Raw genomic sequence first — 15497 nt, forward strand, 5'->3', positions numbered from 1 at the left:
TTTCTAAGTATTTATCCCTGTGTCGGGTGCTGTGGAGGTTACAAGGAGAGAATATACAGCCCAGGAAGGTGAGGTCCATGCAGTGGCAAAGCAGGGCGCGTCACTGAACCTGAGGACTTGCTGCCTCGTCTGAGACCACGTACAATTGCCACAGGAACTGGGCTTAGTGGAAGATGTCTATCTCAAATATTTGAAGGTAGGATTTTTAATAAGAATGTAAATGTCTGTGGCCAAAGAGTATTTCCAAAAATCCTAGATGAATAAGTAGAACATAACAGCATCTGTAGAATAAATTATAAAATACACAACACAAGATAGTTAGACCGAATTTGTGATTGAGTCTGCTCAACTTTGGACCGTATGTGTTTGAGATACTTAAGGTATCATCCAGGGCAAAGAAAGAGTCCAAATAAATATTTTTCTTTCAAATAGTAGTATACCATTCCCCAGATTGCTCTGAATAACCTGCATCATGAAATCAGATGGACACGGCTTAGTGTGGGCTGGGACTCAGTCCTTTGCAATTCTCTGATGGGTCATGGTCTTATTTTAAAAGATCCCACAGTGATTTTTTGCAAGGGTTTTTCTTTGTAACGTTAAATTATGGCCACATAAGTGAGTATCTTAAGGAAGGGCTGCTGGGGCCGGAATCAAAGTTGCTGGAATATCAGGATATAGAACAGGATATGACCAGAGTGGGCAGATCTCAGATCTACTCCCAGCTCTGCCAAGTTTGAGCTGTGTGACCTTAATCAAGTACCTTAACCTCTCTGAGCCTCAGTTTCCTTATCCATAAAAGGAGAGTGTTTCTACCTACCTTGCAGGATTGTTATAGGAGTTCAATCAGGGTGTGTTGACAGAGGAGCTGGTTAAGGACAGGCCCTCAATAACTGGCAGCCACTATCATCTAGGATTAGGGTAGAGGCTTTCCAGTGGCCGAGCCAAGACCCAAGTCACTTCAGTTGCCCAAACACTATAACTGGCCCACAGAACTGTAGTGCCCTGAAAGTATATAATGACCACTTTAAAATTTCAAACATCCCTGTAACCCGGCCCTCAGCCCACTGCCCTGTGGGTTGTTCTCTGCCCTCACAAAGCTCTTTGATGTCACAGATAGGGTCTGTCTAAGCACCACGGAAATGTTCACAGGGACTGTTTTCTGCTGTCTTTGTTGTCATCTTTGTAAGTACTGCTGCTCAAGTTCATCTTCTGCTCTGAGTGATGCCCTGGTAGGTGAGCCAATGAGAACAGGCTTATTTTATTATAGCAGAAAGGAATATTGCCCTCAAAGCTTTGTCCCCCAGTCAGAAATTCCCTTTCTCTCCCGCAAACACATTAAACAAATAGAAATTCCCACGAGGAGGGGCTTGGATGGGGTGTTTGTCGGGGGCTGTATGCCACAGACACTTCCAGAGAAAGGGCTGACGTGCCCACTTTTCCCCAAGAGGTTGTTTCACTTCGTTGCTAGCCCAATAGAAATGATCAGCCGTGTGGCTGTATACATGTTCTGTGCCTAACTTTGGGGGACCAGTATTTTAAAATGTTTGGAAAATAAATGACTTTGTGAGCATTTAAAATAAAGACATGGCCTTGGTGTGGTCTTTTCCATGTTTCTTGTGCTAGGGGTTTGTTGCATTTCTTGGATCTGTAGGTCTACAGTTTCCATTATATTGGGGAAATTTGGGGCCATTATTTCTTCAAATATTTTTTCTATTACCCCCACTTCCACCCCTGCCCTCCCACTTTGGGGACTATAATTACATGTGTATTCGATGTTTTAGGTTCTTCCACAATTCAGCAATGCTCTGTTCATTTTAATCCTTCTCCCCATTTCATTTTGGATAGTTTCTATCGTTATGTCTTAAAGTTTACCAATCTTTTTTTTTTTTTTGGCCGTGTTGAATCTGCCATTAATCCTATCCATTAAAAAAAATAATAAACCTCAGGTTTAGTCGTTTTTAATCTCATTAAATGCGATTTGGATCTTTAAAAAGAAAAAAAAAATTAATAAATAAATAAAGACATGGAGACAGCCACTTAGTGAAGTAATAAATCTGTCATGGTTCCAGGGTCTGCTAGCCATCCAGAGAGCATAGCATAGGGAGGGTGGTTATAGTGTATTTGTGACAGTTAGCTTTTGCCGCTTTAGAAACCGCCCCTAAAATTTAGTGGCTTGAAAGAACAAATGTCTTCTCTCTCAAGAGTCTGCAGATTTTCTGGACCTGCTGTTCTGCCCAGGGCTGGCTTCGCTGGGGCTGTGCGGTTTAGCATGGCTTCGTTCACAATGATGGGGTCCCAGCTGGACAGCAGCGGGTGCTGGGATGATATCTGGGCCTCTCTCCTTCTGGTCCCTCACCCTCCAGGACACGAGTCCAGGCTAGCGTGGAAGACTGAGGTTTTGGTCTCACTTCTCTACAGTGAGAAGGCAAGCCCTAATGCACAAGCACTTTTCTAGCCTCTGTTTGCATTATATTTGCTATTTTCTCATTGGCCAGAGCAAGTCACATGGCCTAGACTGGGGTTGGTGTGAAAAGGTAGTAACCAAGGGGGTGGATACAGGGAGAAGAATTACGCAAGTCATTTTTCACATCATCAGACACAGTATTAGCATTCAGTAATTCAGATCCAAGAAACCAAAACAAGACATTACCTCCGGCAGAGATTCCAAAATGGTGTGTTTAATGCTAAAATCTCAAAGTTCAGGGACGATATTTCCCAAAATTATTGCACCGGGGGGAAAGGTCGCCAGAAATTTCTAGATAATTGAGGCCCCGTTGCTTCTACTGAGCCAAGCAGGACACCTCTTGGCATCATTGGATCATGTCTTAGGCCGGTACCCACCCCACAGGTGACAGGGACTCTACCTGTGTGATTTAATCAGCTTTTTCCGACTGACCCACTGCCCCCTTCTTATGAGTCTAAGAACAGTACCATCTTTATGGTGACTTTTTGGTGTGGTGGTTGTTCCCTTTAACAAAATCTGGTACGGGTGATTCACACAGGAGGCTCTGAGTGTGTTCACGTGTGCGTATAACCCGCTACACATGGCTACACTGGCTGACAGGAGTGCTATCCTGTGACTGTTCCAGGCACATCCCTCGTGTTCTCGGAGAGTTTACCAAGAGGTCTGGGAGGGAGTAGCCACGGCCCCCTCCTCAGCGGTCTGTCCAGTTCCACTGCGTTGATGCCCAGGAGGAGATGGGAGAGACGGAGGCAGCTGATGGGGAGAAGCAGGCCCACTTCCCTCACACGAGGCAGTAGTTTCAAACATCTGCTTGTCCCTGTGGTTGGAAAACCATGTCTTAGAAAGAAATCAAAGTTTGGAAAACTCCCTTTTGGGAAGTGGGGAGAAACGGATGGGGCCCCTGGGAGCAGGTGAGGTGTGAGCAGACTCTTGGCTCTGGGTTAGGAAAGAGGACCAGGAATCCCCCCACCAACTTTGCATGATGGGCTGAGACTTGGTGGCCCTGGGTTTGCCTGAGCCGCGTTCAGAGTGATCACCCTGTAAACGACGGGCTGGGAGCCTGGCACGGGGCCCAAGTTTCAGGTAGAAGCATGTGTGGACTACATTCTTGCCAGACCTAAGTAATAACGATCACCACGACCTGTTCTGAGCAGAGCGGACCCCTTCCCTGCGATGCACATGTCTGGGGCTCTGTGCTTGGCCCTGGCAGAGGCCCCAAGTCTGAAGATTTGGAAAAAGCAGGAAAAAGTAGTTCAGAGGGGAGTTGCTGCAGAAAAGGTCAAGCTTTAGAGATGAAGGATTTAGCACCAGGGCCCAAGCTTTCCTTCCTCTTACCCTTATGGCCTTGAATGGGTCACCCAAGCACTCCAGGACTTAGTTTCCTTACTTTTAAAAAGAGGAAGTTAGTCTAGATAACATACCAACCTCTCTCACGGCTCTCACATTCCCAGGCCCCCCTAGTCTGGTCCACTTCTCCTTTTTCCATACCACTCATCGATTTCTGATATATTGTATAATTTACTCATTTTTTTGTGTTTATTGATTATTGTCTGAATCTTCTCACAAAAATATTAGTACCACAGGGCAGAGATCTTTGAAAGCTTTATTTAATGATATATTTCACATACCCTGATTTGTGTCTGGCACATAATAGGGGCTCAGTATTTGTTGAATGGATGTTGAGTGATGATCTCAAGGACCATTTCTAGCTTTACCATTATGTATCAGTTATCTACTGCTGCATAACAAACCATTCCAAAATTTGGTGACTAAAACATCAGCAGTGTATTATTTCTCATGATTCTGTGGCTTAGGAGTTCAGGTGGGACCCCACTGGGCATCTCTTCTACTGCCAATGGCATCAGCTGTCCACTGAGAAGTGCCTGGAAGGTCCAGGAAGGCTTCATTCCCATGTGTAGTGTTTTGGGGGCCCTTTGTGTGACTCCTCACTTTGTGTGTGAAGGAACTGATGGTGGTCATTTTGGAAAATCCCTACCATATTATTCCATGGCTCCATACTCTGTGAATGTACACATTCTCAACAAGCACTTACTGGGCACCTTCTAGGGGGCAGGCCCTGGCCATGTGCCCAAAACCTCAGACAGAGTCCCTGCCATTACTAAGCTAATCCCTAAAATGAACCCTGGAGCCATAGGCTTTTGACTCCAGCTGGCATCTGGCCCCCTCTAACAGTGGGAACGTCAGAAATGGACAGTTGGCTGGCAGTTCAATGGGGGAGATTTGGGGACTCTTTGGCGAAGGCTGGTGACCACCTCCCTGCTTCCGTTCCAGATTCCACAGACGGTGAGGGAGACTGGAGTCTCTGGTCTGTTTGCAGCGTCACCTGTGGGAACGGCAACCAGAAACGGACCAGGTCTTGTGGCTATGCGTGCACTGCAACCGAATCTAGGACGTGTGACCGTCCAAACTGCCCAGGTGGGTTTATGCAGGGGTGTGGCTCCACATTAAAGGGCAGCTTTTTTTTATTTTATTGTTTTATCTTTTAATACAATTTTTAAGGGTTACACTCCATTTACAGTTATTATAAAATATTAGCTATATTCCGCATGTTGTATACAATATATCCCTGTAGCTTAGCTTATACCCAATAGTTTGTACCTACCACCCCTCAACCCCTATATTGCCCCCCCCACTGGTAACCACTAATTTGTTCTCTATATCTGTGAGTCTGGGGAAGCTTTTAGTTTATATTTTAAAACTTATAGAAATTGACTTCCTACAGGGCAACTATTTTCCTAAGAATTCTGACTGGACTGGGACAAGAGACGAGTAATGAGCTTAGTGGATGAAAAGATGGATTTTCTGAGCCTTATACACAATTGCAGTAACTGTGACTTAGAAGACAATGCCACCATGTACTTAATTTAAAGGAGGGATTCTGGTTAATTTGAGCCTTTGATGTGGGGTGGGTTGTACCTTGAAGAGACACATGAAGACAGGTGTTCATGGTCTAATAAGGAAGCCAGGACCAGAGGCTTAATGGCCGTCTACAGAAAAACCATGTGTTAGCCTGAGAGTTGCTGAAGGCTCCAGAGGGAGCAAATTGGGGCAACTTGGCAGTTAAGTATCACTTTAAACTGCATTGTCAGTGTTTTGAAAACTTAACTAATTACAAACTTGGTGAGAGGCCATATTGGGGTGAAAAATAATTGTGTCTATAGCAGTAGTTATCAAACCACGGCCCATGTCAGTATGGCCCACACATTTTTAAAGGGTTATGAAGAAGGAAGAAGAGGAAGAAGAGAGAGAAGAGGAGGAAGAATATGCAACCAAGACCGTATGTGAAATGAACTTATTTACAAAACAAAAATAGACTCGGAGACATAGAAAGCAAACTTACAGTTACCAACAGGGAGGGATAAATTAGGAATTTGGCATTAACAGATACAAACTACTATATATAAATAGATAAACAACAAGGACCTACTGTATAGCACAGGGAATTATATTCAATATCTTGTAATAACCTATAATGGAAAATTATATGTATATATATACCTGTATATATATATCTGAATCACTTTGCTATGCATCTGAAATTAACACAACATTGTGAATCAACTATACTTCAATAACAAAAGACCATATGTGAACCACAAAGCCTAAAATAATTACTTTCTGACCCTTTACGTAAAAGTTTACCAACTCCTTGGTCTACAGTTTTCCATCTACCATGTGTTCCCCATGGTCAGGTAGAAAACCAGCCTAAAATACTATCTCGGGCTCATCCAAGAAATCACACGCTCCAAATGGCTTCCTCCAAAAGAAATTTCAGAGGCAGAACATTTGAACCCCACACCCCAGACTTCCTTTTTCTACCCCTAGAAACTCTGCTCTAAATCTCTCAGGCTGAGATTTAGAACAAAAAAGTGAAAGAGCAAAGGGATTTCTGCGGAGAGAGAAGATCAGATTGGCGATGTGTGTGATAGCAAAGGGGTGTGTGCAGAAAACAGGGCTGATGGTATGAAAAGAGGCATTTCTAGCCCCCGTCAGCCATGCAGGTGGATTTCCAAAAGTGGAACAACCATCAAGATGTTTGTCCTGATCTTTCCCGTGTTCATCATAATGAAGCTGAGTTAGAAGTCTGGTGGAATGGGATTTGGATGGGTAGAAATCAATAAATAATAATAATATGAGAAGGGAGAAGAGGAGGAAGGCAGGAAGAAATGAAGAAGAGAAGGAGGAGGAGAAGAAGAAGATGATGATGAAGATAAGATGAAACCAAAGAAAGTGAAGATAAAGATGAAGATTGGGAAGATGAAGACGGGAAAAAGATGATAACGAGGTTCATGAAGAGGAGGACCTTTTGAGTATTTAAGTATCAAGCAAATTTCTAAGGTCTTTGCATGTGTTACTTCATCTAATCCTCACAATAACCTCATGAACTAGCTATTGATGATGGTACTCATTTGGCAGCTGTGGAAACTGGGACACACAGGCTAACTTGCCTAGTCACACAGGCAGCAAGTGGTCCAGCTGGGATTCGAATCCAGGCAGTCTGATTCCAGAATCCATGTTCTTAACCATTAGACTCTTACACCTCTGTCAAGGGGAAGGGTATCGGGCTCAGCCACACGTGAATACAGACAGCATTTAATGTCAGGGCTTGAGCGGGCTTGTTGCTGCTTTCTCTCCCAGAGCTGGCACCCAGACCTAAAGCAGTAGACCTAGATATCTTGATAGCGGGTATCTTCCCTGCTGCCATTTTGAATGTTTCCTTCTCGTTTTCTCTCACTACTGAGAGCAGCGTGGCCAGCAGCCCTGTTCATACATTTTCTTCTCATCTGAAATTGCCCTCCTTCCATCCTTTCTGCCTTTCTGCTCTTGACTCTTCCGGCTTTTCAGGGCTCCCTTGAACATGAAGGATCTCCTTTTGCAGGATCTCTTTCCTTTTTTGGTGTCTTGATTCTCAGCTCTACTGGAAAAACTCATGGGACAGGCCATCTCCCTGGCCTGGCAGTGATTACACTGTAAAAGTTTGTCCCTTAGGCTGACCACACAAGTTCTAAGGGCCTCACATAAAACCAAAGAGAGCCCCTTATAGGAAATCAACCCATGCTTAGCAAGACAGTCAAGGTTCTTCAACAAATAGCACGTTCCACTGCTCCTCTCTCTCCTGACTGGCCCCATCTGCAGGAGATTCCTGTTTGCAAAGGAAGCCTGGGTGGGGGTGGTCATTTGAGGAAGGGAGAGAGCCAGGAAGTTTGAGGCAAGCTAGGTTCAGTTGCTCAGAGCAAGTAATAACAAGCCCAGGTTATTCTTTTTCTTTTCAACGTTGAATTTGGGTTTTTTTAAAAAATTTATTTCATTCAAGTATAGTTGATTTACAATGTTGTGTTAACTTCTGCTGTACAGCAAAGTGACTCAGTTATACATATATATACATTCTTTTTCATATTCTTTTCCATTATGGTTTATCACAGGATATTGAATATAGCTCCCTGTGCTACACAGTAAGACCTTGCTGTTTATCCATTCTATATATAATAGTTTGCATTTGCTAATCCCAATTCATCGCTCCCCCAGCTTATTCTTTTTGAAACATCATCAGCAATGCTAAAAGTCCCAGCATATGAGAGATCTGGTCTTTAGCTATGGACTGCTGTATCCTCAAAATGAACTAGACAAATGTTCAAGGGGAAAATGTCAGCCAACACTTACCACTTGGTACTCTATGTGCTTTCTTCACACATAACTCATTTAATTCATTCAGCACTATGAGGTGGGTCATTGGTCCTCCCCATTTACGGATGTGAAAACTGAGTCACACAGATGTTCCAGGGCTTGCCCAAGGTCACACAGCTAGTAATGATTTGGACCCAGTGAATCAGTCCTTAAGACTGGTGTTGACCACGAGACAAGTTGTTAACCACTACGCTCTACAGTCTCTAGTTTAGTTTGTCATCCTGACACCTCTAGATAGACAGCCATCCTGACGCGTATCCCGCACCGCCCAAAATCCCATTCCTAGGCCCAAGGAATGAGTTCCTTAGGCACATTCAGGCACTTTTGGATTGGATTTCATGCTGCAAATGGTATCTGGAGTTTTAATATATTTTACGCTCTATACCTACTTTTTACTGTTTCCTCTGTTGGCAAGTTTCTGCCCATGAGTAGTAATGGATACAAAAAAGGCTTTATTCAAGTGTATTTGTTTTTTTTATTTGCCAGTGGGGCGGGGGTGGGGTGGGGTGGAGGGCTGACTTTTTCCATATAACTAGGGAAAATGAGCTCCTGTCTGTGTTTAGGTATCGAAGACACCTTCAGGACAGCTGCCACTGAAGTGAGTCTGCTTGCGGGAAGTGAAGAGTTTAATGCCACCAAACTGTTCGAAGTTGGTAAGGAAAGGTGTTTTTGTTTTTTTTTTTTTTTGCTTTTCTATCCAAATATTGATCTAGCATTTTGGAGATTCCTTCTGCCTTTGCCGTGTCATCCTTGGATTCATTTAAATGTTTCGTTTTCCTCTTATGGGGTCCAATTTTCTCAGCATACTTCTTGCTCGCTGAGTATACACCAAGCAAGAGAGAGCAGCCGCCCCATTCCTCCTGCACCAGATGGAGCCCAGCAGCCCTGCTGTAGCTGCCACGCCAGCCACACAGCCTCCATAGCACGTGGGTGGGGCGTCCTGCCCCTAGCTCGGGATCCATCCACACTCGGGCCTCGAGCCTCAGGGCATCTCTTCTCCCAACTCTCACCCAGTGTCCCCAGTAAAATCAAGAAATGGTGATGTCAGTTTTCCAGCAGAAGGATGGGGGGAGGAAGGAAGAGAACGGGAACTTTCTCGACATTATGCCTCCCCCATCTCACTCCCCGCCATGGGAATCTTTCGTAACCCTTTGGTACACCCTGCTACTCATCTGCTCGAAAATGCTAGCTCAAGTACACTGAACGTGGACCCAACAAAATTGAAAGTGTCTGTTCAGCAAGGGGGAAGCTTGATGAATAAAAATAGCTCCACGTGCTTCTGGATGTAATTCTATATTACAGAACAATAAGACTCCTTCTGCCCCATTTCTTTTTGCCACCCCCACAAAGCCCTTTCCTCACCTCTTCACTCTGCCCTCCTCGGCCACACTGGAGTCAGTTTGGAAATTCTGTTGCCCGGGGTTTCCATCACAGTCCTTCACATGCAACCAAAACGTTAGTAGAAGCCTTCTGCACACACAATGCGTTTGACCAAAAAAAAAAAAAAAAAATTAAAGACTACATGTGGGAATTTTGCATAAAATGATAAAACAACAAGATGGGCTTTTGGGGAAGAGAGTGTCTCAGACCTCCCCATATCTCACCCCACAGGCAGGCAGCTATTTGCCCTTTCACAGGGAATGGGACCAGCTGCACCCAATGGGCAGCTGAGAACACACAGGGATGAGGGGGGATGGTGGATCAGGCAGGTTCTGGGCAGGAACAGACAAGGCTCACACGCAGATCAGGTAATAGAGGAGCATTTGATGAGGGCCTTTTGGCAAAGGTGTGAGCAGGTAGATGGAAACCAAGAAGGGCTTGTACAGAACCCTGGGGCTGGCAAGCGTGGGGAGCCCTTACCTCCCACTGGCCTGAAGGGACCAGGGGAAGGATTGGTTCCCAGAGCCACTGTGTAGAGAGGGCTGCCTGACAGCACTTCCAGCTCCCAGAAGGAAGTAGCTAACTTGTAACAGTGAGGGAGGAGCCTTGGGAACAATACCTTGACTTCGCTCCTCCCTCCCTCTGGTCCCTCACCCGGTCCTCCCATTGGCTCACCCCAATTAGAAACCAGGGCTCAGGGAGCCCACAGATCTGGTGCATACAGGGCAGCCTTCCATGGCAAGGAAAAATGTGGAATAAGGATGTAGAAGGACAAACGGAAGATGCCCAGCAGAGATGAGAAAAGCTTGACTAGCACAAGGTCAAGTTTCTTAACCTACTTCTGCCTCAGTTTTCTGATCTGTAAAATGGTCTAAGGTAATGGTGCCTACCTCCTAGACCTATTTTAGAGTGAAATGAGTTAATACTTGTAAAACACTGAGAACATTCACACTGAATACTCCATGTAAATTTGATAAAATATAAGTCGAAGGACCTATGTCCTGTACATGAATTATGATGACCTTCTACTCTGGAGGAAAAATACAAAGCTATTTTCTGGGACCTCGCTGAATTTTGTTTCTGAAAACCCTGCCCTCTGAGGGAGACCCCCACTGGCTTTGCAGACACATACTTCCCAGGATGGACCCTCCAATCTCTATGCAACTGCTCAGTCAGGGACTCTCAGGGGTGGAATCACAGCACTCAGCCCACCCCCGCAGGCAGCATCCTCAACCCCGTTCTGTGTACTCCCTGCTTTCCCTCTGGTTTAATCCTCATTGCACTTTTTGAGATCGGTGTAATTTTTATACCCAGTTTAGAGATGAGAAAACTGAAGCACAGTGAGGTAGAATACCTTGCTCAGGGTCACAGAGCCACTAAATACTTGAGTTGGGATTCGATCCCAGGCAGTCTGGCACAAGAGCCCAGGTGTTTCATCTTAGACCAGGCCTTTCCAAGCTCCTGGGAGGTGCCCCAGCTCTCCCTTTCTCATATCCCTCAAGAGAAACCTGAGCACCCCTGCAAGCTGCCCCGCGAGCCCGATCGTTTGATTTTCACTCATGACACCACCAGCCTCCCAGGCACCTGGGTCAGAGCTGGAGAGTCACTTCTGATCCCTTCGTCCCTTCCCCCCAAGCCCACCAAGGCCTGGCAGCCCTACCTCCCCGACTACTCTTGATCTCACCAGCTGTTCTCTCCCAGAGTGTCTCACCTGGACTCTTAAAACTGGCATCAGCACTGAATCTTTCTTCCTACTGCATAGCTCAGTGAAGAGCTCACTGTCACTCAGAAAGCTTCAGTGGTTCCCTAGTGCCCTCTGAAACGAGCCTGAGCCACGCTGAAGACCCCATGACCTGACACTAACAACCGTCCTTCCCTATATCCTCTGCTCCAGGGAAACTGAACATGCACCCTGCCCCCAGACTTCTTCTGCTTAACTGTGGTTTGCACAGTTAATACCAACCTGGATGGCCTTCCCCTCGCCCGGCCCCATCTCTGCTCTTGTATGTAGTCTGAGTCAGGTCCAGCCTTCTGAGATGGGATTGGACATTCAAGAGATTCACTGGGGAAGCGCCCGGGAAGGATAGAGGGGAAGCAGCAGAAGTAGGCAGGAAAGGCTTTCAGACCAAGATGCAGGCCTGACCCCTGCAAAGGGAGGGAGGGAAGGAAGGAGGACTGGGAAGCAAGGGCCTCAAAGCAGCTTGAGAAAGTCTCGACCATGCCAATGGGCACCCCCCAGCAAAGGCTGCCTGACAAAGGGGTCCCCCGTCGGGCAGCACCCACACCAGGCTCAGTCATCGACTGAGAGCAGCCCCGGGGGAGCACAGCCTGGATGTGGAAACCACAGCAGTTCCACAGCCGCTACAGCTGGAGGCCACCAGGCAGCAAAGTGCCCCCAGCAGGCTTCCTTGCAGGAGCTCTGAGCAGGACACTTGTGGCCACCATGCAGACCTGAAGAGCCACAGGGCCAGCCCAGTGTCACACACTCCTTGAAGAACCCCCTGACTTGCACTGATAGAAATGACACTTTTTAGCACTGGTGGGACTTTTTGCTTTGGCCCCCTTAACGCACCCCACATTCCACCATGGTGGGCAGCCTTAGGTATTGGCTCATCTTACCCGCTGCAGCTTCCTGAGCCACAAGCGATGGGAAACCTGCCACTGCCCACACCACGTCCCTACACCCCAGCAGCCCCTGTGGTTCTTTGCCTGACGGCGTGCTCTGGCCCCCAGAGCCACCAGCCCATGAATCCACGGTCATCCAGAAGTCCAGGAGCAGCCCCCTACCAGTGATTGATGGGAACTGGTGGATAATACCCAGATCCCGCCAAATAAAAAAACAACATCTCTCTTCAAAGACTGTATTCAAAGGATCATTGCAAAAGGGAAAGGGCCGATTTGCAATAGAGAAAACACTGTGTCTATAGGCCTGCAAGCCTCTCAAGGGTTAGGCAAAAGGGTTTTCTTTTACAGAGGAGTAAATAAGGCTAGAAGAACGCCACGTGAGGCAGTGGGATTGAAGGCTGATGAGATCAGATAGGGCATCAGAGAATGTTCTGCCCTGAGACCAGCCTATTTTCGGTAGGGACCCCTAAGGATAGCCTATATGCTGGCCCAGGCAGAGGGTAGGTCAAAGTTCAGGGGCTTGAGAAATATAATATGATATCGCTTATATGTGGAATCTAAAAAGAAATGATACAAATGAACGTATTTACAAAACAGAAACGGACTCACAGACTTATAGAATGAACTTATGGTTACAGGGACGGAAGGGTGGAGGAAAGGGATAGTTAGGGAGCTTGGGGTTGACATGTACACACTGCTATATCTAAAAAGGGCAACGAACAAGGACCTTCTGTATAGCACAGGGAACTCTGTTCAATGTTATGTGGCAGCCTGGATGGGAGGGGAGTCTGGGGGAGAATGGATACATGTATATGTATGGCTGAGTCACTTTGCTGTGCACCTGAAACTGTCACAACATTGTTAATTGGCTATACTTCAATACAAAATAAAAAGTTAAAAAAAAAGTTCAGAGGCTTGAAAGAAGGGGAGAATATTAACTAAAGTTTAGTTGGGATGCATTTTGTTCTGATTGGGGATGAGCAGTTTAGCTAATCGTTTATGAGACCAAGAAAGGGAATCTGGAGGGTCTGTGTCTGGTTTTGTCATAGGTAAACAAGGCAGCAGCTGTGAGTCTTATCAAGTCCTGTGGGGAAGAGGGTTCTTACAGTAAGTGGTTTTCCAGAATGCACAAGGGCGGGGGAAAGTCTTAACCTTGGCTGTTTCCCAGAATCACGGGGCTTGGGTAAAGTTCCACCCTGTCACTGGGTGGGTTTCCGAGGTCCAAGGGGAAGATGCTGCAGTTTCTACAGTGGTTGCTTGTTTGATCCACATCCCATATTGCCACCCTCCCTTCCCTGTCCCACCTCCATGCTCCCTGCTGGTGTTTCCCAGAATCACTTCCCAAAGAACCATTTTCACTGGCATCTTTGTCTCAGGGTCTGGGAAAATACAAACTGAGACATTCACTAAACCAGAGGTTCTGAACTCTCATGACTAAGGGACCAAGAGCAAACACCCATGAGTGACGGGATCAGGTAGAGACTGTGGGGAACTAGGGACCTCCTGTCTTGACCAAGGCGTGGTCACTGGTTACCTGTTCACAAGGCAATGCAGGACTGACGTCAACCTATCTTTGGGATTTTCAAATGAAACCAGGAATCTACATTAACAAGTGGAATCACATAATTCTTAAACGTTGGCAATTAATTCCATATTTTTTAATACTGTTAAGGCCAAACACTACACACTTCTTGGAGCAGGTTCTGGCTCAAAGTCTATAGGTCAGTGCCCTCTGGCCTAAATATTAAATTCCCTAAAAGCAGGGACCACCAGCCTCTTCCTCTTTGAGACCTCTTATCACAGGGATTTGCAAGTATCGGTTGTTAACTCTTTCCTGCCTAAGGTTAAGAAGTTAGGCCACTAGCCTAGTTTAAACCAGTCAGTGAGTGGCAGAAATAAAACTTAGTCCTACAAATAACCCTTTGAGGCATTCTCCGCCACTCATCGCTTATTTGGAGAGGAGATTCAAAATGGCCCTCTGAATTATTGTTCGTTTTGTTATGGGTGATAGTGGGGTTACGGTTATCTAGGAAAACATAGAAAATATGGTTTAATTATCCTCCTATTTTTGTAGATGCCTACTAAAACTTAGGGGTAATAATATCATATCTTTCCAAAAAAATTTTAATGAAGGAAATACAATGATTAAGTCTAGGTGATGGCATCTGGGTAGTCATTGTATACGTATATTCTCTCCACTTTTCTATGTATGTGAAAAGTTTTCATAATATAAAGTAAGGAGTTGGTGGGGCCGAGAACAAAGTTCCCAAGTTCAAGGGCCATGATCGTGTTCACCCATGGCCTGGGGGTTCCAGGGGCTGCCCGTCAGGGAAGGGAGAGGTGGACTTTAAAGTCATCAGGCAGCCGGTTTTGCATGCGATCAGAGGGTTTCTCTGGCCCGTTTCAGACACGGACAGCTGTGAGCGCTGGATGAGCTGCAAGAGCGAGTTCCTAAAGAAGTACATGCACAAGGTGATCAACGACCTGCCCAGCTGCCCCTGCTCCTACCCCACCGAGGTGGCCTACAGCACGGCCGACATCTTCGACCGCATCAAGCGCAAGGACTTCCGCTGGAAGGATGCAAGCGGGCCCAAGGAGAAGCTGGAGATCTACAAGCCCACGGCCCGGTACTGCATTCGCTCCATGCTGTCCCTGGAGAGCACCACACTGGCCGCCCAGCACTGTTGCTATGGCGACAACATGCAGCTCATCACCAGGGGCAAAGGGGCGGGGACGCCCAATCTCATCAGCACTGAGTTCTCAGCGGAGCTCCACTACAAAGTGGACATCCTGCCCTGGATTATCTGCAAGGGCGACTGGAGCAGGTATAACGAGGCCCGACCTCCCAACAACGGACAGAAGTGCACAGAGAGCCCCTCGGACGAAGATTATATCAAGCAGTTTCAAGAGGCCAGAGAGTATTAAAGAGACACCACCTCTGTTGTTCGTGACACAAACACACTGCACTGATCCGCCACCTGGCACAGAGTCCCTCTTACCCGCATACATGTATATGTACATATACCACGTGAGTATTTGTCATAAGTTACACTAGGGGTGTGCGCCAGGCCCTTGTGACTGCCATCTGAAGCCACCATTGCCTCTTCAATGTCAACGGCTTCCTTGGAACTCTTCCTAGGGGGCATGTCCTCAGGAGGATGGGGAGAAAGGAGCTGGAAGAAGAACCTGGAGGTCATAGCAGGTGGGATTCAACTCACACCCCGGATCCAGCGTTTCCGAGAGAAGCAAAGGGGCAAAGAGAAGGAAGTTGTAAATGTGATAAGCAGTTTTTATATATAACTTATTTAATATGAATGTGACT

General features: G+C 46.3%; 1 protein-coding gene across 1 annotated transcript in view; it reads left to right on the top strand.

Annotated features, from left to right (window-relative positions):
* The window catches only part of ISM1 (isthmin 1), an 86746-nt gene extending 71539 nt beyond the window's left edge, over nt 1-15207 (top strand). The window contains exons 4-6 of the mRNA XM_060032898.1: nt 4757-4900; nt 8734-8823; nt 14583-15207. Of these exons, the coding sequence (XP_059888881.1) occupies nt 4757-4900; nt 8734-8823; nt 14583-15100 (752 nt within the window). The 3' untranslated portion in view covers nt 15101-15207. The remainder of the gene's footprint in view (nt 1-4756; nt 4901-8733; nt 8824-14582) is intronic.
* Nucleotides 15208-15497: the final 290 nt, after the last annotated feature.

The sequence above is a fragment of the Delphinus delphis genome, chromosome 15, assembly GCF_949987515.2.
Source record: "Delphinus delphis chromosome 15, mDelDel1.2, whole genome shotgun sequence".
Lineage (NCBI taxonomy): Eukaryota > Metazoa > Chordata > Mammalia > Artiodactyla > Delphinidae > Delphinus > Delphinus delphis.